This window comes from Coturnix japonica, chromosome 5, assembly GCF_054131305.1.
Source record: "Coturnix japonica strain WE chromosome 5, WE-NBRP24, whole genome shotgun sequence".
Lineage (NCBI taxonomy): Eukaryota > Metazoa > Chordata > Aves > Galliformes > Phasianidae > Coturnix > Coturnix japonica.
In genome coordinates, this window is record NC_140667.1 from 42,942,440 (window position 1) to 42,968,774 (window position 26,335).

General features: G+C 42.8%; 1 protein-coding gene across 2 annotated transcripts in view; it reads left to right on the forward strand.

Annotated features, from left to right (window-relative positions):
• RIN3 (Ras and Rab interactor 3) overlaps positions 1-26,335 on the forward strand; it is a 47,169-nt gene that overhangs the window by 17,149 nt on the left and 3,685 nt on the right. For both annotated transcript variants that reach the window (XM_085549390.1, XM_085549391.1), the window contains exons 4-8: positions 12,375-12,447; positions 14,413-14,504; positions 16,489-17,949; positions 18,817-19,125; positions 25,799-25,930. In XM_085549390.1, coding sequence (XP_085405516.1) covers positions 12,375-12,447; positions 14,413-14,504; positions 16,489-17,949; positions 18,817-19,125; positions 25,799-25,930 — 2,067 coding nt within the window. The remainder of the gene's footprint in view (positions 1-12,374; positions 12,448-14,412; positions 14,505-16,488; positions 17,950-18,816; positions 19,126-25,798; positions 25,931-26,335) is intronic.

Genomic DNA, 26,335 nt, shown 5'->3' on the forward strand with positions numbered 1-26,335 from the left:
GTAAAGCACTCCCAGGTGAACAGGCCAGTGCTTTGATCTGCCTTTCACCAGATGGAATTCCTGAGTACAGCATAGGGCTCTGATAGACTGAGCCCTGTTAACTCAGCAACTATCTCTATTTCTGCCACCAGATTATTGAATGCCAACTATCCATCATTTGCTACTTTTGCTTTTCACACACTTCACACAGTTCTCTGTAACAGCTGGCCGCTCTTAAGCTGTTTCTCTTTAACAATTCCCAGTGCCTCGCTGTTTCTGGGATGCAGCTGGGTCTTTGGCCTTGTGGTAGTGGTGCTGTTTCCAATGGGACAGCCAAGTTTGCCATGAGCAAGCATGAATGAACCCAGGTGACAGCTGATGCAGTCCGTGCTGGAAGTGGCTGTGCAATAGGTGTGTTTTCAACTTTCTCTCATCTGTGTTCACCTTGGAGCATGCTCTTGCATAGGTGACACACATGTCCAATGCTCCTTGAATGAGTGTTGAAGAACCAGACCTTTTGTCACAATTTCAGGTGCCCAGAAGGGACAAGAGTTAGCTGCAGGATGTGAAAACTTTCTTTTATTTCCTTGTTTTGAGGTGGAACTAGGGCTGAGGTTTTTTATGGTGGAGAATTGCTTTTCCTTTGGGGATTAAAGTTGAAAAATTGAATCCTGCCATCCTAAAAATGTCATATGTAGAAATGTTCTTGCTTGACTTATGTTTTGTGCCATAATATACGATTTCTTTGAGGGCAGGCAAAGTGAAGTATAGTTTGAGGATTTCACCATGAAAAGGCCTTGCTAGAAGGACTTCTGTGCTGTTTTTCAAACTTATTTGCTTGCTATTTATAATTTATCACTAGCTTAACACAAAGCATGTGTTCAAAGACATGGCTTTTTGATAGAAACAAGATAAAAATCAGTTTCCACCTCTTTCATATAAGTTGCAAAGTAAGTGGAATAAGGTAATTAAAAATTAGCTCTCCTAAGAGCAGGAGAACTGCTAACACGTGCAGTAATCACTGAAGCCGTGAGGCTGGTGCATTCATGTTATTTTTAGCTTGAATTCTGTTAGTTTTGAACTTTAGAAAGCCTACAGTTCTCCACACTGCACCACTTTGACAAGGGCACACTGGGCAAGCAAATGATCATGCTTTTGCTTCCTTTCTCATTTCAGGTTAGTAGCTTGGCTTCTGAGCTTAGAGGGAACAGGATGGATTCCTGTTTGTAAAGCCAAAGGGCTGTATTTGTTGCAAAGAGAGAGAATAAATCTTCATTGTCTTGGGGTAACCCTATACATTAGCTTTGATGTATCGTTTCTGCATAAATCCAAGGGTTTTTTAAAGTTTGCTGAAAAAATGAAATTATGTTTTCAGAATGCTTTGAAATAATACAAAGTAGCACCTGAGGTTCCCTGCTAATACCCTGGTGTATTTGAGTTGCCTTAGCTTAATAAGCTGCACTTCACTCTTCTGTAGTATGTTGTAAATGTGAGGGTAGGAGATGTCTGTGTGTATGCGGAGATTAACTGCAGACCAAAGATGTTATCTTGTTCTGTGACACATATTTATTGCAAAAATAGCGCTACATTTCCTGAGAGTGTGTAAATATGCCAGGTATATCACATGAAGTACCCTGCATACTAGCAGGGTTCATCCAGGCATCCCATCTTTAGCTTCAGAAAGTTAAAGATTCTTCATTTCTTCCACTCTTCCTAAAAGGAAGAATCAGGCTCAGTGACGTGATAGTTTTGTGCCATCTCCACAGAGATGATCATGTCTTATTTTTACTGCATGCAGCTTTGAACAGCAATTTTTACTCCTCAACTCTTTGTAAAAAGCCACTCTCATTCCATTTTACTTTCCAAATTGTTTCTGAAGAGGTTTTCCCCAGAGCACTACTTTGAATGCTTTCAGTTCTGAGAGTCATTCCTTACTTCTGCTTCATACCTGAACAGAGCTTTAGCCTCACGTAGCTCAAGATCTGAGCACAATTTCCTTATCTGATTCTTCAGCTCCTTTACCTTCAGCTGTAATTTCATTTATCTGAGCACAATTTCCTTATCTGATTCTTCAGCTTCTTTACCTTCAGTTGTAATTTCATTTATTCAAATTCTCAGCTGGCAGGTCATCACCTCAGGTCCTGATTTTCTTTCCCCTTTATGTGTATACGGTCAGAAATCACGCTGTTGGCATCCAGTGGCTCTGCAGTACTATTCAGAAGAAAAGAACTGGATGTTTAAAGTAACTGTGCATGGTTCTGTTAACATTTTGGAGTAATGTGTGCTGAGAGCTTGAAGGAAGTTTCTCAGTATGATAGACCACTTGGTGCAGATAGTGACCATAATGTTGCTTTCACATGGCGTCATGAATATGTGTGCCAAGGAGGCCCTTCAATAGAAGTATGCTCTAAGGCCGTATACCGGATATAATGCTTCATTTTTTTCTGGGTTTTCGTGTGAATTATACATGAAATTAATTTGATTTCATGAAAAAATGTGAGTTAGCTACATACTTCTTTGTGTATCTATCCATTGGTATGTGATGTGTAGTATTGGTAGCAAAGGTGTTCTATGCACAGAATTTTGCAAAGAGTGAAATCAATCAGAAAAGGGAAGATATGATTTGGGGCTAAGCTTTCACAACCTACTTTCTTGTCTCAATGGAGCCAATTAGATGCAGTCTCTAACACCATGAAAGCCTGACTGATCTCAACAACCAGCTTTGTCCGTCATAGGCCAAGATACTTCAGCCACCTCTACATTCCCATTCCTCCTTGCCAAGCACAGATGGGAAACTTTTTGATAATTAGATCAAAGCTATTTACATTAGATCAAAGCATGAAAAGAGCATGTGCAGTTGTTCTGTCTGGCCAGTATAGGTAACAGATGGCAATTAAGCAACAGTAATAAGGCAGCAGTGTGTTTACAGAGGGACATTAGAGTAATGTAGGGATAGACTTTGCACATCTCTGCAGGCCTAGCTCCCAGAAAAGCTACTGAAAGCCCTAGTTTTGTGGCACAGCCTGAGCTGTGAGCATGCCCTCAACACAGCAGCAGGGTTTAGACATGAGGGCTGCAAATTGCTCCTTGAGTCTGCATATTGGCAGGTACAAGTGGTGTGAGGGCACCCACAGGGCAGCGCCAAGCAGAGCATGGAAGATAAGTCAGTCTAGACATTATCCACTGTGTCAGATTTCCCTATTCTATTTTGTTAAAAATTTTAACATATGCTGCTGAGGCTGGATGAATAACTTCCAAGACCAAAGTCCTCTGTGCTAACACAGCACAGCATGGTCATCAGTATATTCCCATGTCATCTCCTTTAAGGTACTGCTCAGATGAGGTCATGAGAAGAAAGGGGAAGATGGCTTAGGCGCTGCAGCCTACTCACAATTCAGCTTCTTTAATGAGGGAGCAATGTTGTGCATGTGATGTTTGTAATACGAATACATCTGTAGAAGTGTTGGCAGCTTTTGCAATAGCCTTGTCAGTTTTGCAAGACTTTTTGTTAACACTCTGCCTGCTGGCATCAGGAAGTGGAATAGAGGTAGGCAGAATATTTTGTATTATTAATATTCAGACAGCAAAATGGCTTATAACTCTCACAGCTGCAGAGAAGATCCAAAAGATGCAAGCTCAATTTTTTGTAGCCTCAGAAAACAGAATATATTGAAAAATATACTATAAAAAATCATTCTCTCATTTTAAAAATTCATTTTAATTTCATTCATTTTAATTTTGATCCCTTCTGATCTGGATTGAAGACAGAAAGATGTAAATCTGTGCTACTGACTGTGGTCAGAAGCACTGAAGCTGTCACTTCTTAGCTAAAGTGAATGAACTGAAGTACGCACTCATATTCCTGGCACTGACTTTAATCACAGAATCCTTGTGGTTGGAAAAGGTCACTAAGATCATCTAGTCTAACCACTGACCTGTCGCCACTATGCCCCCTAACCATGTCCCTGAAACTTCATGTCCCTAAGTCTTCTAAGACCAATGTTCTGGGAGAAGTATTGCAGAGATTTATGGGGACATGGTAGAAATAAATAAATAAATAAATAAATAAATAAATAAATAAATAAATAAATAGTTCCTTGAAAATACCTAGTAATGCTCCACAGATGCAATTTGTTGCCCCTTGGCTTATTGCAGAGCTGAGCTTCCTGCAGGCTGAGGTAGACTCCATCACATGGATTTAATAGCATGAAATGCTTCTGTGTTGTTTTTGAGCAAATGCTGATGGGACTTTTCAGCTGGAGTAGACAAATCTAAGATGTAAATGTGCATCCTGTCCCCTTTGCAAGCTGAACCTCTGGAGACAGCCTCCAGCTCATCACAAAGCAGGCAGAGAAGTCCATCTGAAAGTATATTCCTTTGCTTCTGTTCCCAGTAATTCTTCTTCAGATGGTTACTTTAAACAAAATGCTTGGCATCCTTCAATGGAAACCCTGCAGCTTTTAGCACTAGAAAGAAAAAATCTTAATACTGTAAACTAAGGCACGAAAACCATGGTAGTTCTGTTTATAGCTCTGATTTCCTCTGAATAGATGAGAGGCTAAACATGACATTATGGAGTGGAAAGATAAAGTTATTTATATTTTTCCCCCATGGTGCTATTCAGCAATAAAGCATATAAAGAAGAGACTGCTGTGGCAACGACCTCATGATCCAACCTGGAGACTTCTCTGCTGTCTCGAAAGGTCATTGAGCATCTTCAACTGTAGAATGTGATTTTAATATGTGTGTGTATATATATATATATAAAGGGAAGTTAACTTGTAGTTAGGGTACTGCAATCTCATGGGCACAAGCAGGGGGAAAAGTGTAAGGGCACTGAATGTAAGGAAGGCAGGAGCCAGCTGTTCAGGTAAGTTCACCTGTAGCTTTGTGCCAGCACTGCTGCCACAAGAAGTGCTCTCACATCTATACATACAGGGCTGCAGAGAAGTCTTTGCAAGCAAAGCACCCAGCTCAGTGCTTTGTTCAGCACTGAGCAGCACTACCTGCACTGTTGCTCAGACTTCTTTGAATGCTTTCTTTATAGCCTGACAGGGAACTCTGCTGCTGTACTGTGAGGGCAGCCAGTATTTGCTATTTACTTCAGGGGGATGTATCTTGTTATTATTGCAAGACAGATTGTGTGATTGAGGCAAAGTATGAAAATATTGTCAGCTCTGGACCCGACTCACCTGAAAAAGTTGAAATGTTCTGGAAAAATTAATAATAGATTTATCAAAGCCCTTGGGAGAAAAGCTTCCTCAGCCCTTCTCTTGCTGAAATGTGCTGATTTCCCTAGTTACATCTCAGTTAAGCAAATCATACATCTCGGCAGCAAAACTTGTCTAAGACTACATTTTTTTTCCCAAGGATTAACTATCCAATGAACAATAAATGTGTATTTTTAGTAGTGGAAGCTGGAAAGGCTAAAGATGTCGTTAACCTCATGCTTCAGATTTTAAGCAGTTTAATTGCATATAAGGAGACCTTACAGGATACAGGCTGGTATCCTATTTTCCCTGCAGTAAATTATTGCTGTTCAGTGGGGTAGGCACCTCACCAGTAAGGAGGGCAGACTGTTGAGCATTTTCTTTTCAAGCAGTTCCTGTTGCTTTGATGGTTTGTCTGCACTCCAGCTCTGAGGAGCTAGACCTACCCTAGTTATCTTTAGTTTAGCCTTGCCCAAACATAGATAACAATCTGTCTGCATCACCCAGGATTCAGCATGGGCTATTTTCCCCTGTTTTTGCATGTTTCTCTTTAACAAGAAAAGCTTACCATCACCTACACAGCTTCTTCAGATGAAAAGTCAAACATGGTGTGAGTCTGCCCCATAGCATAGCATAACTGGGCAGCTTGACCCTGGCCCCTGCCTCGAGCTCAGTGTGTGGTTCTGTTGCTGCTTCCTGCTAGATCTCATCTACCTCCACTGGCATGGAAGTCAAAGCCACCTCTACCCAGGCTCCTCCAAAGACACGGGAACATCACTGTCATTTTCTGGCCCACCATCCATGGTTTGATTACATAAACGGAACATTTTCTACTCTCTAAGGATGTTTAACCTGGAAATCTTCCTCAGGTTATTCAGCCTGTCTGCAGCCAGGATGAGCTTTCTGTTAACCCTGTCATTATGAACCCCCAAAACTGATTTGACTTCAATTAGTTCCCACTCTGGAGACTATTCTGATGTGTGAGACCAGAGCCTTGGTTTGGCAAGAACAGTAGCCAAAGGCTCAGGGGATATTGTAAAACATGGTATGAGGACACACTTTATAACCTGTTGTGCAAGTTCATAATTTCTCTTCTAATTGCAAACATGCACAGGGAAAACAGAAAGTCTCACCAAGCGTCACATGTTTGAGCTGAGTTCTGTGACTTTCATACACTGCTTATTTTAAACATAAAAGATTTGTGCAGCTGGTGTTTTTTTTTCAAGATGTTATACCTGCAGTTTTCTGTGTGGTTTACAAGTTGTTTTGGAAACATTCTGCTAGCTCACAGAGGTTATCTTTAAAAAGCTTTGTGTGTAGCATCCTGAAGAGTTACCTTCCTGTTCTCCATGCAAACATTTTCATTTTTAGCCTTTAAACCAATAGGATTGCAGGGAAAGCCTGTTGGAAATTAGCTGTCTGGATCTTGTTAGCTTTGTTAATCCTCACTTTGGATTTTTTCTCCTCATTTTTCACTTCTAGGATACAGAACAAATAATGTACATGTAATCAGGGGTAGAGATTATGCATGCTGTTCTTACCCTCCTCTGCTTGCTACCTAGAACATAGCTCAGAAAGCTTGCTGATTTGAAAAGAGCATCTCTAAATCTGTGCCCACAATACTAGTGCACAGGGTCCGCCATATGAAGATATTAAAAAGCTTAGTGAACAAGTATTTAGTCTTGCAAATGAAGTAAAGGTGCTTACAGTAATATGAGGGCAGCAAGGACCCTCAGAGTCAGTAAGAATACAATCTACCTCACTGAATACTTTAATCTGAAGATCATCTTCAACCAGACTGGCAATTAGGCAGCAGTGTTGCCCTTGGAAACAGAGATATCATCTTTCCTTCTATTGCCTGCCCATCTGATGTCATCCACTTCAGAGCCCCTCTCTTCACTCCAAACCTTTGGTAAGTGTGGTCTTCCACCCCTCTTCCTGGAAGTCTCTGATGCAGAATGTGGTTCTTGTTCAGATGACTTCCTTTAAAATGTTTGGGAAACCTTCCTTTTTCTATATAATTTACCTCAGCTTTACAGTACTTCATCATGACATTTCTCAGAGCCAGAGAAATAAACTTTTCAACAAGGTAAATAGAAAAAAATGATGCTTGATTAAATGCATATGTATCATAATATGTGTTTTTGACAAGATTATCTACACAGCCTGAAAACTATTAAAAGAAAGAAAGCCCCAGAATTTCAGATAATAGTGAACTTCAAGGACTCTGCAAGGTTACACCTACAACTCTGGGTAACCTCATGTTGCCGTCTAGTCATGGGAAGCAGTCCTGGATCTTCCCAGTCTCTGGCTGAAAGAACACTGCAAACCAGGAATGTGATTTCTACTGTCTTTGAGAAGCTAATTGGAGCACTGCAAATGAAACAAAAAGTGAACACCTGACAAGGAAGGCAAGTGCTTTGAATCTTGACAGCTGTTCACCAGACAGATTGCACTATGCTCTTAATCCTTGACAGGACAGGCAGTGCCCTGGGCCAGTTTACCATGCATATTTGTAAGCAAAGCACCGATGAGCCATGGCACTTTTCTTCTAGCAGAGTTAGCTATTCTTGAAGTATTCTTGAAATATGCTCTCAGTTCCTGCTGAAATACATTTCACAATAAGGAGGAAACTGAGCAGTGAAATGGCCATAGTACGTTTCTGCTCAAGGATCCTGCAAGCGGAGACAAAAAGGCTATGCAGCAGCAGGAGTTTATGCTGAACTGAAGGCATAAAATCCAGGTGTACACTGAAATACTGCTCCTGTACTTGGGGGAATGCGGATGAACCAAAGCATAATGGAGCAGCCAAGCCAAGCTGTGAAATGTGAGGACAGTCTATTTTCTTAGCACACAGCATGCAGGGAAACTGTGCACTTTGCAAAGTGTCCCCTTCACTCCCCATTCAGCTTTGGTGTGAGAAAACTGTGGAGGCCTGTATTTCACACCTTCTTTTTTTGCACTGCATATTCAAAACTTCATTCCGTCTTCTACAATTATATCTTGTGAAGAATGAAGTTGAAAGGCAGATTGTTCTTACATTCTAGACCCAGGCTCATTAACACTCTGTCATTTTCATAATTCATTAGATTCAGTTTCCCAGGAACTGTCACCATCAGTGATTTTTTCATCGTGGCCAAATAGATTAAACTCTGTAGGAAACCATAAAATTGTAATCCTGTGAGAAAGCATGAGTTGGATGCACAACAGAAGACTCTGGAAGAAGTCCAAAACAGCAGAGTTTCTGCTCTTTCTCATTGAGGGGGGAAAAAAAGAAAAGAAAGCAAAGAAAACACAACAAGACAGCAAAAACAACCAACAGCATCATGAAAGAGTCACTAGGAAGGACAAGAAAGACAAAATAGGCCTGGGTTGCCCAAGACAGTCTAGAACTGTGTAACAGAGGAAAGAATGCATCTTAGACATGGAAAAAAAAAAAAGCAGCAAAGATGAAATGGCCTTGAAACAGGAAAACATTGACAGTGCCTTCAAGAAAACAGATCACGTGGTACCACTGAGCAAGTCTTCAAAGAGTAAAACAAGAAGCAGTGTCAGGGATAAAGGAACTTGCAGACAGAGCTGTTGCAGAAAGACATCATGGCAACATAAAAACTTCTGCCAGTGCAATCTAACTGTTCCTCCCTCTAGCTAAAACTCTTTCAATTAATACCACCACCAGACTAGTGCATGAATAAGAGCCAGAAGGGCTCAGGGAACTAGAGAAACAATGTGAAGGGGTTAAGGGGCTATATTGTGCTTGATTTCAATATAGAAAGACAAGTCTGCCAGCTGGGTCTGTGCATCTGCTCCTGCCACCAGTCATGTTTATACCATGGAGGCACAGGAACATTGGAGTCTGGGAAGATGGTTGGTACCCTCTGCCTTGGAGTGATCCCATGTTCCCAGCAGGAGGAGAACGGCTGAAGGCAGCAGGACAAGCAACAAATCCAAAACTTGCTGCCAAGTCTGTGCAAAGCATGTCATGGCAACAGGGGCATCAAGCAAGGGACATCAAATGGAACACCAGTGAGAGATATGGTTAAAAGACTGTGGAGTTATCATCTTAAATTTTAGAAGAGTGATTAAAAAGTGGAATCATTCCCATGATAGCAAATCTCATAGGTGGCCAGAATCTGGTAAGATAAGAGAGAGATCTCAAGCACATGGAGGCAAGACTGTAGAGATTGTTGTGTTCTCAGCAGTCCCATGTCAGCACATGTCAACACAACTGCTGTTAAATATGGAACTCAAACCTTTGAATTAAGATGCCTCTGAAGGATTACACAGAAATCAAAAGCAGTGAATGGGACTAAGAGCTCCATTAGAGAAAAAGAAGCTGAGGTAATTGGGTCCCATGAGCCTGCATAAGCAGTAGGAAGAAGGGAAGTTGTCCATGTGACCAGAACAACAGGACTTACAAATGCAAATCTGAAGGGAAAAATCAAAGGGAAGAGGAAGGCAGAATGCCCAGGGACAGTATGACTCAAAAACATCATCATCTTGACAGAGAAATGATAGGGAGCTCCAAAGAGAAAAAGAAACTTGTGGACAAATTCTAGTCAGTGTCAAAAGGTGACATTCTGAAGAGTGCACTGGTGAAGTGAAAGATGAATCAGTCACAACTACTTATGGCAGTTCATAATGTGGCCTTGTCCTGCTCACTTACTGAGTAAGCAAAGGGCAGAAAACAGAGCGCAGTCAACAGAGAACCATTAATGTCTGTTATTAATCCTTACATCACCCCAAGATGTTACCATTATCATAACTTTGTTTTGGGCTACTCAGAACTGAACATTGATCTCCATATTTCATGTTTGATTTCCTGGGGGTGACTTCTTTCAGTGGGCTTCTTATTACTGGGTAGAATTTAAAATTCCTTGACAAGGGCTGAAGCACCTCTTCTCTGAAGAAAGATTAGGGGAGCTGGGCTTGTTTAGCTTGAAGAACTCTGGGGAGACCTCATTGAGACCTTCCAGTACCTGAGGAGAGCTTATAAGCAGGAAGGTGAGCAATTTTTACATAAGCAAATAATTATAGTAGAAGGGAGAATGGCTTGAAAGAACAAGAGAGAGATGTGGGTTAGATGTTAGGAAGAAATTCTTCACTCAGAGACTGATGAGGCAGTGGCACAGGTTGCCCAGAGAAGCTGTGGATGCCCCATCCCTGGAGGTGTTCAGAGGCAGATTGAATGATGCCCTGGGCAGCTTGAGCTGGTGAGGCGACAGCCAGGGGGTGGGAACTCAATTATAGTTAAGGTCCCTTCCAACCTAAGCCATTCTATGATTATGAACATCTGGCTCAATGAACCTACACTATATTCTATACCATGAATTCTTTCTTTGGCTATATAGTGGCTGGTGATTTGTGGTGTTTAGTGCTGTTTAACTTAATATGGAAGGAGTTATAACAGATCATTGACAAGGTATTTCTATGTGGATGCTCCTCTCTCACTGAGGGGCCTCATCTAATCTTTTGGTTAAAACTCAGGCTCCCAAATGGCAGTTTTCTGGCACAGAAACAATCATTGGTCCAAGTCTGAACAATCTGCTCATGTTTGTAAGCACAAACAGGTGCAGCTTACATCCACCTGCAGCTTGGGATGCCAAAGTGAACATGTGGTCCTTCCCAGAACAAAGTCCTTAGAACCAGTGTCTGCACAAAGGGCTTTCTTTAATTGCTGGGAGTTCAAGTGAGTTCAGACTCCTGGGTTTTGGTTAATTCTCTGCAACAGCACTGAGTTTTCTGTCTTTATTTGAGTTTCCTGTGTTAGAACTGCAAAGCAGATGTATTTCAAAAGGTTGAAATTGCTCTTTGTAGATGTTCAATGAAAATCCCCAACTGCAACTTGGCTCCTACTAAACCAAAAAGAAAAAGAAAACTTGCCAGGCATTTTTTTTCCCAGTTGTGAGATAAATGTGAGGGAAAGGGTTTGTTTATCCCAAAGTATGTTTGAAAATCCACGTTGCTGTATGGTCTGAGTGCTCACAGCGAGGCTGATCCCTTCATGCCTTTCCAGCACACACTGGTGTAAAGAGCAACTTCTGAGAATTCTGCCTTACAAAAAAATGGCTGTTATTGTTATATTCAGCACAAAATGGGAACCTGCAGGGCCTGGGGCAGGACAAAGGGAGAAGTAAAAGGAGGAAATGCCTTGTTTGGGGAATGAGCTGTGAGACTGAACAAAAGGGACAAGGCTTGAGCATTTCCTTCCTATGGGAATCTCTGCTTGTGGGGTAAGTAGAGCCAGCGTCTCTCTGCCCACCCGTGGGTGGAGTGTGAGACAGGTGAATGTCTCCCCTTCTGCAGATGCTGAAGGCATCTCACTTTTTAGGGGAACTAGTAACTATGCAGGGCAACAAGCTGAAGAGGCTTCCCAGGGCTGTGACTCATGGACACCAAAGAAGCTGAATCACCACAGCTGAGGTCGGTGCCCGCAGCTGAGCTGCAGCCCAGGAGGCAGAGCCAAGGGCAGTGAGAGGTGGCTGCAGTGCAGGATGCAGGCGCAAAGATGGGCACTGCAGGTGGATCCTGTAGACCCATCATTTTCTCCCTGCCCTGGGTTATCTGTCAGTATGAAATTCTCTCTTCTGCTCAGGGAACTTTTTTCTTTCTAATTTAGCAGCCCAAATCTCTGTACCAGTGTGAGGTTTGTCCTGCTCAATTCCATAGCATGCTCTTACAAGAGAGGTCATCTCAGGGAGCTCTGCAGCATTCTGTGGGTTGTATTTTGTCATCTGGAAGGAAGTGCTGTTGCTATGTAACACAAAGGAGGGGGAAGACAGGGGAGATTACTTCAGTGTATTTTTGTCTATCTGGACCAAAACAGATTGCAGCATGGAGAGCTGCAAGGATAGCCCATAAATACAGTGGATCTGCAGTTCCTCAGAGATAGATGGACTTGTAATGAAACACCAGGCTGGGACCTGCTGTTTTCTCCCCACTGTTTCTGTTACTGTCACCATGTTCCGACATCTTGAGGCAACCATTCAGGGAACCAGGCTGTTTCCTTGACAAACAGCACTGTGCTTGGCTGTCTGAAGCCAGTTTCTTACACTTCTTCATATCATTCCATGCAAAGGCTGAGCAATCACAGAGTGTAAGATGTGTGAGGTAAACCCACCTAGCTTCCTTTACCTTTCAGCCTAAAGAATATTGTTGCTGACTATCTTTTTTGTTTTTCTTCAGTCCTGTATCTGGAAGGTTCTGTCCTCGTGTTTGAGGATGTCTTCAAGCTGGTTGCCTTCTACTGTGTCAGTAGGTGAGTTGGATTCATTACTTCCATTCTTCCCCCTGGACTGCCCTTGCCCATGTGCCTTTCCCACAGCACAACGACCTCTGCCCATGAATTTGCTGGAAGCTTTGTCTGAGGGAAGATAATGGAGCTGCATCCATGAAGGAGCAGGGCACAGGACAGGGTTGGCAGGGTATGGAGGCAGAAGGTTTGTGGGTGAACCAGGAACACCCACATGCACCTGACAGTGACTTGGTCAGCCTGCTGGCAGACCATTCATAGAAACATAGAACAGCTTAGGTTGGAAGCGACTCTACAGATCATGAAGTTCCAGCTCACTAAGCAGGCTACCCAGGACTGTTGCCAACAGGAGACTCAGAGCACTTTGTCACCTCTTCTGGTACTTCCAAGGAAAGTTCTTCTAAAGAAATCCTGTTCTTTAGCCAAAAAGGTAAAGTGATGTAGAGCAGACCTTGCATGCTCACTCAGTGCAACAACACCAAGCATAGTGGGCACGGAGATTAGAAAGACCTTTGCAGTCATCCTTATTAGAATAAGGTTTGATCACCAACTGATGAGTCCCTCTGTGTAATTAAACCTGAGTGTCTGCACTCCTACTGTACCCGTGGGCCAAGCTCTATATCACCCTGATCAATGAAAAGTCATTTAGTCATCTAGATCGATATAAACCCTATAGAATAGGCAGAAAGTACCCTGAGCCCCACACAAATTATTTTTGTCTTAGTAAAGGAGCATACAGGAATGGAGCATTTCCATTCAAATGGCTTGTGGGAGGGAAGTCTGCTTACCTGTGCTTTCCTGCAGAGAGGATCCTGGATTAAGAATGAATCCCAGAAAACCAGAAAAGCTTTTCTATCAGTTCCTGTCACTTCTGAATGCCAATCACGTGTTCAGATAGTTCAGGTGATTTCTTAGTGTGCTGCTGAAAGGCAAGGTGAGTGGGGAGTCATTTACTGACAGAAACAGAGAATAAAGACACTGCTTTGGCTTTGCCCGGCTCTTCCCTGGCAGCTCGTAGCTCTCCATAATGAAGAGTGGAGAGGCTGCTCTCAGGGCTGTAGTAAACACTCAGCTACAAATAGCTGAAAACAGATTATCAGACCTCTCAGGCTCCTTCCAAAGGAATGTTTGGCTTGTTCTGCCGTGATGACTAAATTATCTTACATCACAAAAATTACACCTGTAGGCAACAGGCTTGTTTGAAAGCTGCATTTTTTTTCCTATTAGCTTAATGTGTTCATGTTTCCTGATTTCAGACGTGGTTTCCCAAAAACAAAACAAAACAAAAAAGGAAAAGAACACAAATGACTCATGCATGTAACAATAACAAAGAAAGGAGAAGGTTTGTGGGAATCCTCTTCCTCTTTTAAACCTGATATCCGTTGGTATCTGTCGATATCTGTCATGAAGGAACAACGGAAGGTTAAAATCTGTTAATGTTGAATGCCTCCGCTCTATTGATACATCAGGGGGACTGTTACTACCATCATTAATTTTTTATTGAGGTAGGAGGAGGTTTTGTAAATTATCATTGGGCAAAAGGCAGATCTAAGCAGTTCAGTGCCAACCTGAAAGCTCCACTAAATTGTCTCAGTCCCAAGGTGTGTTGTAATGAAAGACAGCTACCATCCTCCGAGAAACTGCATCTGTTTGTATGGGAAGGTATCATGAACCCTGTGGTGTCCCCTGCCATGACATTACTGCTGTTTTCAGAGGAGGAAGCCAAAGCACAGTGATTAACCCAGCACTATGGCACACAGCATCACTGTAGGAGCTTCTGCACTCAGAGCAGCCCAGGCTGGCGCATTGCACATGATTCCTTGCTGGGCTCTGGCAACATTCAGTACCTTTCAGAACAGGACTGAAATCTTGAGCCAATTCTATCATTAAAGCAATGGTGAAATCTGGAGTTCCTAGCCACTGAGGGATTTATTCTTCCACTAGCTTTTTGTTGTGTTTCTTTTTTTACAGGGATTTGCTACCCTTCACCCTGAAGCTACCACAAGCAATATTAGAAGCCCGTAGCTTTCAAGATCTTGAAATTATCTCTAGTCTGGGGATAGGTAAGTCCTTCAAAGCCGCCTGGGTTTCTCTGAGGCCTGTGACAACTACAGTGCCTCCCACAGACACAGTGCAAGGAGTAAATAGATAAGCTGTTGTCTTCAAAACAGGTGAGGAAGTCTGAATATGAGTAAGAAGACATTTGTTGTCTTTATGGAAGCACACTGAGAAAAAAAGGCCACATCACTACATTTGGGCTTCTATGCAGGGTGTGAGACTGACGCTCCCACTGTTCAAGCTAGGGCTTAAACTTCAGCACAGAACAGGTGGCACTTGAAATAGTTGACATCAGATGTGTACGAAAAGAGGCAAACACCTTTGCAGTTTTCCCTTCAGATATGTGCAGGCAATGCTGATGGAAATGCAGTATTTTTGTATTTTGGTATTTCTACTTTCTATTGCTGATTTTCTAGTTGGTAGAGAAGTGAGTAACGCTCCAGCATGTTCTCCTGCCTCACGTTAATACAATATAGAGTATTATTTTTAGAGACAGCACCAAATGAGCAAACTTTAGATCAGAAATATGCAGCTATGGAGTTGGGAAAGGCAGTTCTGTTAACTAAAAGCTCTCCTTCCTGTTTCTTCCCCTTAACTGCACTTTTGAGATGGCTGTTACAGTTGAGAAGTGTCTCTCATGTTCCTTTGCTTTTCAGTTTTCACTCAGCTGTTGAGGACAATGAAGCAATGCTGGAAGCGGAAGAGTTAGCTCACTTAGAGATACCCAAAAGAACACCTAGGGGCTTTTGGGATCTATTTTGGAATCTTCTGCATTAGACCTCCCAGAATGGATGGGCAAACCCCTCTGGTTTCAGTTCAGCCAGCTCTGTTGAATTTGACCAAGCAGATTCACCTCTAACAATCTCAGCATCCTCTATTTTGAGTATGTTCCAATTCTTAAATATGCCATAGTCTTAAAGTACTTCTTAATCAGCCCCCCAGAGTCTAAGCTAAGGGAAGGACCAGGACAGCAACAGTGGAAGGATCAGACTGCCCAGACAGTGTGGCCTGGCTAGGGAACACCTCTGTGAAGCCCTTGGTAAGACTACCACAGCCTCATTTGGACCCTTTCAGGCTGAGTGGAATATTACGTTTGCTTCACAGCATTTTATCCTTGGCCTCTACTGAGAAAAATAAGCAACTTCCCTTTTGTAGATTGGTTTACTCACCATTTTCTCAACCCAGGAGATTCTGCCCGGTATTTGCTGATACGCAGAGGATTTAGGGCATTTAAAGGAAATCATGACCCAGACAGTCTCAGATGTGAGGGACTTGGCAGCATGATGGTGTTGCATCTGTATGTCTGTTCCCAGCAGCTGCTGTTCCTGGTAATGTTTCACTCGTAGTTTCTTTTCTTTCCTCCTTTTCACGGTAGGAAATGAAATGCTCAGCCTACCAGAGAAAACATGGTGAAGTGTTCTTAAGTTTGGTCATAGTGTAAAGTAAGATCAGAGCTCTATGCAGACCAGGATCTGCCACATGGGTGTACTGTGGAGCAGAATCCTCTTCACCTGATGCTCCTGGTGCTTCCAGCAGGTGTTGGATCCAGGCTGCGTGTCCCAGCCCTGCAGCTTCCTACAGCCCATAAGATGGAGACTGCGCCCACCTCCAGCCTTCACCCACCCATCTCTGCTACTTGGGCAGTGATCACTAAGCAAACCATAGACTCTCTTGCTCAAATAGACATATTTACTGCTTGTACCTTTCTGTTCACTTAGGACAGCATAAATAGCTCTCACTAGAAGTGTGTCCAAATACTGCCAAGAATAATTCTTGTGGTGACCTTTCTGATACCATCCCATGGTTTGAAGTATCTCACATGCACAAAGCATCAAACCTCTTTTCACACCTTTCTGTGCAGAGGTGTGAAAGAAGTGCACTGTTTCTTTTAACGAATGTAGGACTTCCACATACAGCTGAGTTAAAATTCTGTACAGGAGTTTTCATTCTTCTTTTCTTTCTCTCTCTGTTTGTTTTAATTTTTGGCAGACTTTTGGGATTCCTCTTTAAACCGCAGAATAAGCACAGAGGCGTTATCTCACCCTGCAACAGACTCTGCCCTCAGCATGGTCCAGGAGGACGGTTTGAGATCTACCCAGTCTGTTGCAAGTAGTGCAAACCACTGCTCATGTGAAATTGAGCTGTCAATAGGAAATGACAGGCTGTGGTTTGTGAATCCTATTTTTATAGAAGAGTGCAGTAATCCTTTTCCTCCAGACTCACCTCCTCCCAAGGTCCATGCCATGAGCCCCAGCCTGCCCCCTGCCACCACCACGTCACCCCGCCGCCCCCCACCGCCCCCTCCACACTCTCATGGGCAGAAGTCTTCCCTGAAGCTCCCACGGGAACCCATGACAGCCTGTGAAGAAACGCAGCTTCTTCAGCCACTGGGCAAGAGCATCAAGGAAATGAAAATTGAGGGCGGTGACAGTGAGGATGGGAAGCAGAGCCGCTCTGACAAGGAGCCATCAGCCGGCAGCCTCAAGAAGGGCCCCCAACCTGCTGTGCCCCCACGGAGGCGGCTGTCCGAGAGGGCTGCGGAGGAGAGCTGCACGGGTAAGCCTGCAAGTTGTGAAACACCAAAAGGGGAACAGACTGAAGAAAAACAAGAGCTGGATACACAGAGCGGAGGTAAAAGGCTGCTGTGCAAGAAGGCTGCAGAAATGCCTGGAGAGGTTCCTGAGCAGGTTGTGTCGCAGTTTCAGGAAGCAAAGCCCGAACCTGCAGAGAAGGAGTCCATGCCTGAGGTACAAAGTGATGCCACTGAGAAAGGAAAGTTGCCTCCTATCCCACCACCCAGAAGGAAAAGGCTTTCCCAGGCACCTCGTGTCCCCAGCTCCTGCCAGTCAAATCACAGAACGGTGGTGGGGCAGCCTGCAGCCACAGCCCAAGCTCAGGGCACGGGCAGCTCAGCACCAGCAGCAGGCACTGCCACTGGCACCAACGCCGAGACCGAACAGGGAATTGGCCGCAAGTCTGTGAACTCAGCTGAACTGAAGGGCTCGCACTTGTCCCTGGAAGGCCTGGGAGGCAGCGCTGCAGCCCAGACATCAGCATCTGAACCAGACTCCTACTCCACCAGCAGCACCGAGGATGACCTGGAGATGTTGGGTACTTCATCTACTAAGAAGACACGCTCCATGATCTTGGGCAAGGCCAAGAACAGGCTGTCTTTTGTCAGCCTGTCCAACGTCTTCACAGTCTTTTTGTCTAATGATAGAAAGCTGCAGAAAAAAATAGTGGAGCTGGCACAGGATAAGGACTCTTACTTTGGCAACCTGGTGCAAGACTACAGAGTGTACAGTCTGGAGATGATGGCAAAGCAGAGCTCTAGCACAGAAATGTTACAAGAAATCCGAATGATGATGACACAGCTGAAGAGTTACTTAGTGCAGAGCACCGAGCTGAAATCTCTGATAGATCCAGCTGTCTACACTGATGAGCAATTAGGTATGTGTTTGTATTCTACTGATTCTTGGGCAGGATTTGGGAAGGTAAGGGGGCAAATGGGATCATGCAGACACAGGTTCTGTTTTACATAAATTATAAATCTGAGGGGGTTGAACTGAAGTCTGCTCTGTACTTCCAACATTTGGAGAAGCAGCTCTAAAAGCTAGGAGTCCAACAGGGGGAAAAATCCTATTCTGAATGTTCTGAGAACATGAATTTAAGCATGAGAGGTGTGTGTTTGTGTATGTGAGACATATGTATGTATGTGGATACACATATACATACATAAAAATTTGCATACATATATATAGTTATGGAGACATACACCAAAAGCTATGCTCTCTGCAAGACAAGCCCTTGCACAGACCCATTCCCCTGGTCCCCTTCCCAGGCTCCTTGGTGAGGATGGGGAGCTCCTTGTTCATGGTGCGCAGATTGAGGGCTGCTATCCCACAAGGATGGCCACTGGTTTCTAGGGTCTGGACAACAGACAAAAGTCACTTTCTCACAGTCTCTCCTGCTTCCTTTTCTCTCCTGCTGAATATTAAGCAAACGTTCAGCCCACACAACTTCCTCTTCTACAGGTGTCATAAGAGTCAACTTAAATATCAGTAAATTAGAGTCACTTGATTAGAAAGGGTGAGACTTTTGACCAAATGTTGCTGTCTGTCATGCTGGCCTTGAGCCTTTCCAGGACTTCTGGTGAGTGATGGTAACAAAATGTTTACTGTCTGAAATGTAAGTGTTGTTTCCTGCCCAAAGCTATAAACAGTGCATGAATAACCGTGTGTTTTTAGTTTTACTGGCACTTCTACACCAGCTTTGATGATTTATGATGAATTTTTGCATTCTCTCTTCTCCACGTAGATGTGATTGCTGAGTCGGCTTTGTACAAATGTGTCCTGAAACCTTTAAAAGAAGCCATCAATTCTCACTTAAAAGAAATCCACAACAAAGATGGATCTTTACAGCACCTAAAAGAGAACCAGCTTGTGATACAAAACACAACTACCACTGACCTAGGTGTCACAACCAGTGTGCCCGAAACTGTTGTGCTGGACAAGATCCTTCACAAGTTCACAACCATGCACAAGGCCTACTCCCCAGAAAAGAAGATTAGCATCTTGTTGAAGTCCTGCAAACTCATCTATGACTCCATGTCTCAGGGAAACCCAGGTACAGTGCTCCCACCATAATGATGCTCCTTACTGCTTCTTCCCCAGGTATCACAGGAGAAGGATTTATGTCACAGTCAGTGCGGTAATATCCAGAGTGGAGGTAGCTGTAATGGTCAGTGTGTTTGCTAACAGCTCTCTATAGGCTGTGTTCAGATTGGGCTGATTAGGTTCTGTGAAGTCCTGTGCTTAGACTTGAGGCTAGCTATTAAATGCATATGTTAAGCACTTATCTGGCAAACAGGATGCATTTTTGCAGATAGATCAGTAAATCTCATCCTCTAGGAGCCTGCCTTGCCATTTTAGAAACTTTCTTTATATACTTTATATAATAGGGAGTGGATTACAAGCTGTGCAAGTGTTTGGAGACTAGCAGTGTGCTTATTTGCCATGACCTGCAGTTGTTCAAGAAGTTAGAATCTCCAAAGATGTTTGTAGCTGCTCTGCTTTACTTCCCACTGCCAACAGCCATGAGGCATTCATACAAGAACTGTGTCTTTTTTGAGCCTCATCGCAGTGTCCTCCCTTGGACAGTATGCAGCAGAATTCAACAACTCATCTAGACACATGAACAGCAGAGCAGGAAGCCACAGCAGGACTGAGCCTATGCTGTGGGGTAGACAGGATCTCTGACAGCCTTCACATCCTGTGAAAAGATTTGGACACAGGGGAATTTGCAGTAACTCTCTTAAATCAGCTGGGTTACTTTAAGCTTGAAAGAAAATCTGATGGAGTTCTAAGATTCTGATGCTGGTGGTATATTTTGTCACACCTCAGCTAGCTCAAGACTTGGAATTACTCTGTTGCAGCAAATACTGTGTCACCTTATGCAGAAGAAATTATGAACAAGTGAACCCATTAAAAAACCACCCATATTTGGCATTCAATAAATCAGATTATTTTTTTGTGATTTGCTGTTCTATCCAAAGCACTTCATTTTGGCCATTTTTGGCCATCTCAGCTGTTTTCTTACATCAAATACTGCTGTCAGTAGGATGCAGTTTGGAGGCCAAATTCTCCCGTGCAGCCAGTTCCCTACCCAGCATAAATGACCAGTATTGCACATCAGCATGCAGTCAGAAGGAAACTGGCCTGGCATTGGGGAAACATACTATGAATTTAGCATCCAGAAGAGGAGGAATGCTACAATCTAAGTTGTAGCAGACGCAGCACTCAGAGACAAATACAGTGAGACATCCTGTAGACATAGTTAGTAGTAAAATGTGTGAAACCCTTTAGGTCACCAGCATTACTTCAGTTTTCCACCTGGCAAAGACGAATACTCAGCAAATTGAAGTATCTTTCCCAGTTGCTGCTGTGCAGAAGCAGTGCTGCGGGCTGCTCAGACCAGACTTCAGCAGGTAGTTCTTTTCTCTGACTGCTTCAGAGGCAGCAGCACAGGGGCCCATTTTGCTTTCAGCAGCTCCAGGGCATTGTATTGCTCTTTGCACCGGAAGAGTAGAGGCCGCACTCTGTTTCCTGTGCAATTGCCTGTTCTTCTTTTAGTTCCTTTTACTCACTGCTGAATTGGTTAGATCCCTCCTCTTCCAAGGTCAGAGCACACAGAATGCAAAACTAATCTTTCCCTCTGTCACAGCACCTCTGTCAGAAAAATTATCTGTTCAATAACGTGTAAGTACATATGTTGTCATGTTTAATTTGCAATTGGGAAGTTCAGGTCAGGTCTTTATCTACTTTAGGCTGACTGCAGAACAAGCTGACCTGAGAATATGGCTTCGTATCTCAAAGAAAAGCACAAATACAACAAAATCAAACATTTTCTTTCTTTTTCAGACATCAGATTTTTAACATATTGGGGTCCATGTACATTAGTTGAGTTTCAGGGGTATCCAATTGGTACCAAGTTTTCTTTAAAGCTGAGGATAGTCAGAATCATGCGGCCCTAAGAACTGGGGCTGTTTAGTCTGGGGAAAAGGAGGCTGAGGGGAGACCTTATTGCTCTCCTCTAGTATCTGAAAGGTGCTTACAGTGAGAGTGGGGCAAGTCTCTTCTCACGGGTGACAGGTGACAGGACAAGGAGAAATGGCCTCAAGTTGCACCAGGGTAAGATTAGGTTGGATATCAGGAAAAACTTCTTTGCAGAAAGGGTTGTTAAGCACTGGAATAGGTTCCTCTGGATGTGTTTAAGAGCCGTTTGGATGTGGTGCTCAGGAACATGATTTAGCAGAGGGTTGTTAGTTAGGGTAGTATGGTTAGGTTGTGGTTGGACTCAATGATCTTTAAGGTCTTTTCCAACCTGAGCAATTGTGTGATTCTGTGGCAGTGCCTGTCTTTGTAGAATTGCAAGAATTATGAAAGTTTGAAGTCAGCCTTGATTGGCTCCATGTTGATCCATCTGTTTTGAGAAAAGAGGATTTTGCTGGCTTGGTTGTCAGTGTTATAATAGAAGAATGCAATTTAGATCACATGACAAAACATGTCTGATAAAGTGGCTGTGATAGCTTATGTTAGATACTTAGACTATGAGCTGAACAGGTCAAATTCTCAGCTGGCACAATGAAGCATTTCTCCTTCAAGTTGAAAGCAATCTACTTGTGGTTCTGATTCATCACCAGGAACTGAGAAGGCAGCTTCACAGCCATTGTCAGTACACATTTCTTGTTACAGACCTGAGTACAACCCGTACATACAAGATGTGTGTTGGAGCAGGACTCATCTCCAGTTATATGTAGGTGGCACAGATGGGTATCATGTATAGCTTCTCGTTATAAACCACAGGGACTTATGAGGTGGAGTTCAGTTGATTCATCTGCTAAGAGGTAGCTGTCTGCTTTAGGGTGAAGTTCACAGCTTCTCTGGTGATATTGATTAGTTCATCACTGTCTATAAAAGGAGTTTAGGGATAGTGTTCAGGTGTTTGTGTGTATAGCATAGGCAGTGGTATTATTAATGAATCCTCCCAGAAGGGGCAATTATGATAGTACTGCAGTGTCTCACAGAGCTTTTCCAAGTTCTGGGAAAATTTAAATAGCAGCATATGTTTTCAAAATGCAACCTACAACTTAAAGATATGTAACCTTCCTGCTACAATTACTAGGAGCAACTAGTGAGAATAACTAACATGCTTTAAAACAACAGAAGGAGGGTTTGAATTCCCTTTGCAGATCAGCTAGCATTTCTTGCTGTGTGTGCTAGGAGATTTAAGAGGTGGGACTCAGAGGGCACTGTAAGCTTCCAGTAATCTGACTGCTCCAGCATCTCAAATACATGGCCTGGTAACAACAGGCAGAGCTGGGTGCATATCTCATGTATATAGAAGCGCTATAACCATCTGCAGAAAGAGCTGCTTACTGTTTATCTTCCAGAAATAACTTTCCTCAGGCAAAATGTCAAAGGTGTTTTGTGTGGTCTCTACTTTTTGCTATATCAAACATCAAACACACAACTGACACTTGTGGAGTGATAATGAGAGGCAAATTTGCAATGTATGTGATGTGTATTGGCAGCAGTGCAACTGAAGCTCCTAGCCCTGTGTTACCTGGGAGTTTCCGCTCTGCAGAAGAGAATTGATGGAAAATCAAGTCATCAGTTTATGAAGAAATAGTAGGTGAGACAAACTAGAAATACTAGGTGAGAATAGATAGGACAAATAGATATTCCACTGAAACCTTTCTGTTCCCTAGATTTGGGATGAAATTTACCATCCTCTGTGGAACTGAGCAGCTGGATATTGGTTGCCCTGACGTGCTGCCATATGTTGACAAAGCTGACAAAGGCATGGACTGCAGTGTGTCTTCAGTAGGGTAGCTGAACTAACTTCAATCAGTGTTACACCAATGCTAAAAGATGTTAAAACTACATCTGAGCGATCCCACTGTTCATCATCACATCTCACTTCTCAAAAGGAAGATGAAGTTATACATAAAAGTATTACTTTATTGTCTTTAGAAAGAGGATATTTCTATTTAATTTACTATTGAGGAAGGTTAACAGACTAAAGATTATCTCTTTCTTCTGTCTAGTGCAATCCCTGCATTTGAATTGAAGAGTGCACTCAAGTTTTTCAAGGAAAATTAATTTATCTGATCTGTGAAACATGTTTTTGAAATGGATTCATGCAGTCCAAACGTATTAACTCTCTTAATTAACTCAGGTTTCTCAGCTATAAATGGAGGCTAAAATTCGTATTTCCTGAACAGCTGCTGCTAGACATCATTCCAGTGGTTGTAAACTACAAGAACAAGATGAGAAGCATCATCACTGTGTGCTGGTTGTCAGAATAACCACAGAGGGAGAAGAAACACATGAATGTGCTAAAACAGGCTGCAATTTCTTTATGGAGGCTTGGGCAAAATTCCAGTTGTTTTAAATTGTGTATTTAATTAATAACCATTCTATTCAAGCACTGCATCCCAGCCAGGAGCTGAAGTGGTATTTGCTTTGATATAAACATAATAGGATGAGCTTGTGGCAGAAGAGAAGGCTTATTTTAAGCTTCTTATAGATATTTATGAAATAAATGTTCCCCGATCCTGCAGAAAAGATGGGAAAAATACTCAAGCAAGTCCTGTCTGGATTAGGACAACACCACCTTGAACAAACAAGCTCAGTCCCAATGCCACTGAGACCAGTGGCAGGGTCAGAGTTAGTTAGATTTAACTCTGTCACCTTCAAACTTACTGCTCTGTGAGACCACAGATATAGCTGGGCAAACAAAACTCTGACTCAGACTGAAAGTGGAGCCTGCAGAGAGCAGCCCTGCTACAGCCCCAGGGTGAGCAGTGGTTAGGTGCCACCATGGTGCTCTCCTGGTGCTGGGGACAGGTGGGCTGCAGGACACTGAACAGCAACCACTGCATGGGAGTCTTGGTTCATGAGGGTTGTTTCATGTATTTTGGTGCCTCCTGCTTCTGATCATATTTGTGCAGCTGACATCACCAGTACCCCCACGAAGGGGCTGAGATACAGGGCATCTCCAGGCTGTCCTGAGTCTGCCTGCTGAGCATGTTCAAGCTACAGCCTGTGCATATTGACACCTAAGGCCAGGAGATTACCCAGTCTTGTCTCCATGCACAGTCAGTGGCAGTGGGTCATTGCAGCATCTATAGCTTCTGCTGATATCAACTTTAGCTACAAACAAACATTCACAGTAGTGAATTGGACCCTTCACTGAGCTGAGGCTTTCAGATGTACAACCTGAAACAACAGCAGACAAACAAAATGTCCCTCCAAATGTTAATGCAACAATAGAGATCTTTCATAGCTTTAGGCAAACACTTGGGGCCATGTTGTTTAAACTGAAGATTGCCATAATAGAGCAAACAGAACTGAAAGAGTTAATCCAGCTTTCATTAAATAAATTGTGCTGTGTCGTGTGCAGTCTCTGTTAGAAACAGACTGAATTACAGATCTGAGAATCTCTTATCCTCCAACACTTTGTTTTAACTGGATCAACTTTCAGTTCACTAGATATACTACTGCATTTATTTTAAAGCAATGCTTTTTGTTGTTGTTGCTGTTTGTTTGTTTTTAATCAGAGGTTAAGCTCATGTTTATTTGAGGCTTGAAAAGAATATCTTTCTTGGCCAGTAGAGAATCTGTGTCAGCTATGGATGACCAAAAAGGAAAGCTGACTCATGGCAGAGATTTGAAATAAGTCAGTGGGAACATTTGAGAAATGGGAATTAATTCCCCACCATGGAAGGGTATGTGGACCAGGGGCCAAAAATGGCCAGAGCATAACTTCACTGCAGCTAAACCAACGACAGTTCTTATTCTTTGAAATAAGGCAAGCAGCTCTCAAATGAGACACATCTGGTCAGTTCCAAATTGATGGAACCAACATTTCAGATGAGGAAAACTGCCTGCAGTCTGAGGGAGAACATTCAGAATGAAAGTAGAGTTTAGGTTAAGAAGAATCATCAACCTTGACTTTTGGGAAAATGGGCTAAAGAAACTTGGTATTATATGTTGCCCATGATAAATTTGTGACATGTTGGTAGGAAATGAAAGCATCATCATCATCTTTACATGAAAGTATCTTTTAAATAAGGAAAGCTGTCATCATATTCTTTGCATTTTATGTAGGAAATCTTCTCTTTGGGTTCTATTTAAGTAGTAAATATTTATAATTATATCGTTTATATTTATATAGTTTATAATGATTAATATGTGTGCTTTTTTGTCCTCCGAGCTTTTGCCAGTTACTTAAAAGGTCACTTTCTTCACTTTGTTGTTTTAATCAGAGAGAATCCTGAGCCCACGAGGATCTGTTTCTGTAGCACTTGTTGAGCACCAAGACCAAAAACTGGTCTAATCATTGTGGAGAGGATTGTTTTCCCAGCTAGACACTGTGGCTGGGAAGAAACTTCCTTTTAGTTTCTAACATGGGAGACTTTCAGTTAAGAACACATAGTGTTCTAGATTTGCCTTGAGAAAAATGTGAATATGTGTGTGAGGAGTATTTATTCTCTTAGGCTTGCTCTACATGCTGGACTGAGACTGTTAGAGACTGTTTTTTAGGTCTTCCTTTCTAAAGTGAACTGACTTTCCATTGTATATCATGTTTTCTTTGCTTGTGCTTTTGATCTTTAAATCTTGAGGTAACTTAAGCGAACGTAAAAGAAGTGCTGCCTGAAAAGAAGTCACTGTTTTGTTGAGGTGTGCCTTTCTGGTGAGTTTATTGGGACCATTCTGTGTTTCTTCTTGCTCAGGGAAGCCTTACGGTGCAGATGACTTCCTCCCTGTGCTCATGTATGTGTTGGCCCGCAGCAACCTGACTGAAGTCCTTCTGAATGTAGAATATATGATGGAGCTCATGGACCCTGCTCTGCAGCTAGGTGAAGGTAGAGTACTGTTTGCTCCTTGGATACTCTCTTTGTAAATCATTATTTACCCCACTTTAATGTTTGTGAAGATAGGGCAGCAAAGCTAGATTTTGTGGATAAGCTTTGGACAAGCCTTCCAAATCTGAAGCTTTAAAATGAGTGTTAAACACTTCAGTGCAGTGACCTTTGACATCAGCTAAAAAAACAAGGGCCCAGCACAAATGAGATCCGATGGATTAATAATCTAAACAGGGACATCTAGTGTTCTGTGGCTGTAAGGCTGGAAAGTCAAAGGGTCTGTGCCTAAAACTAAACTTCTGCAATCCATTCTTTGACATCTGTTTATTCCACTGAGAAAAGTGAATAGTTCTTACACTGCACTGCATGACTTGGGCCATATTTGATTCTCATACCTTGTATGTG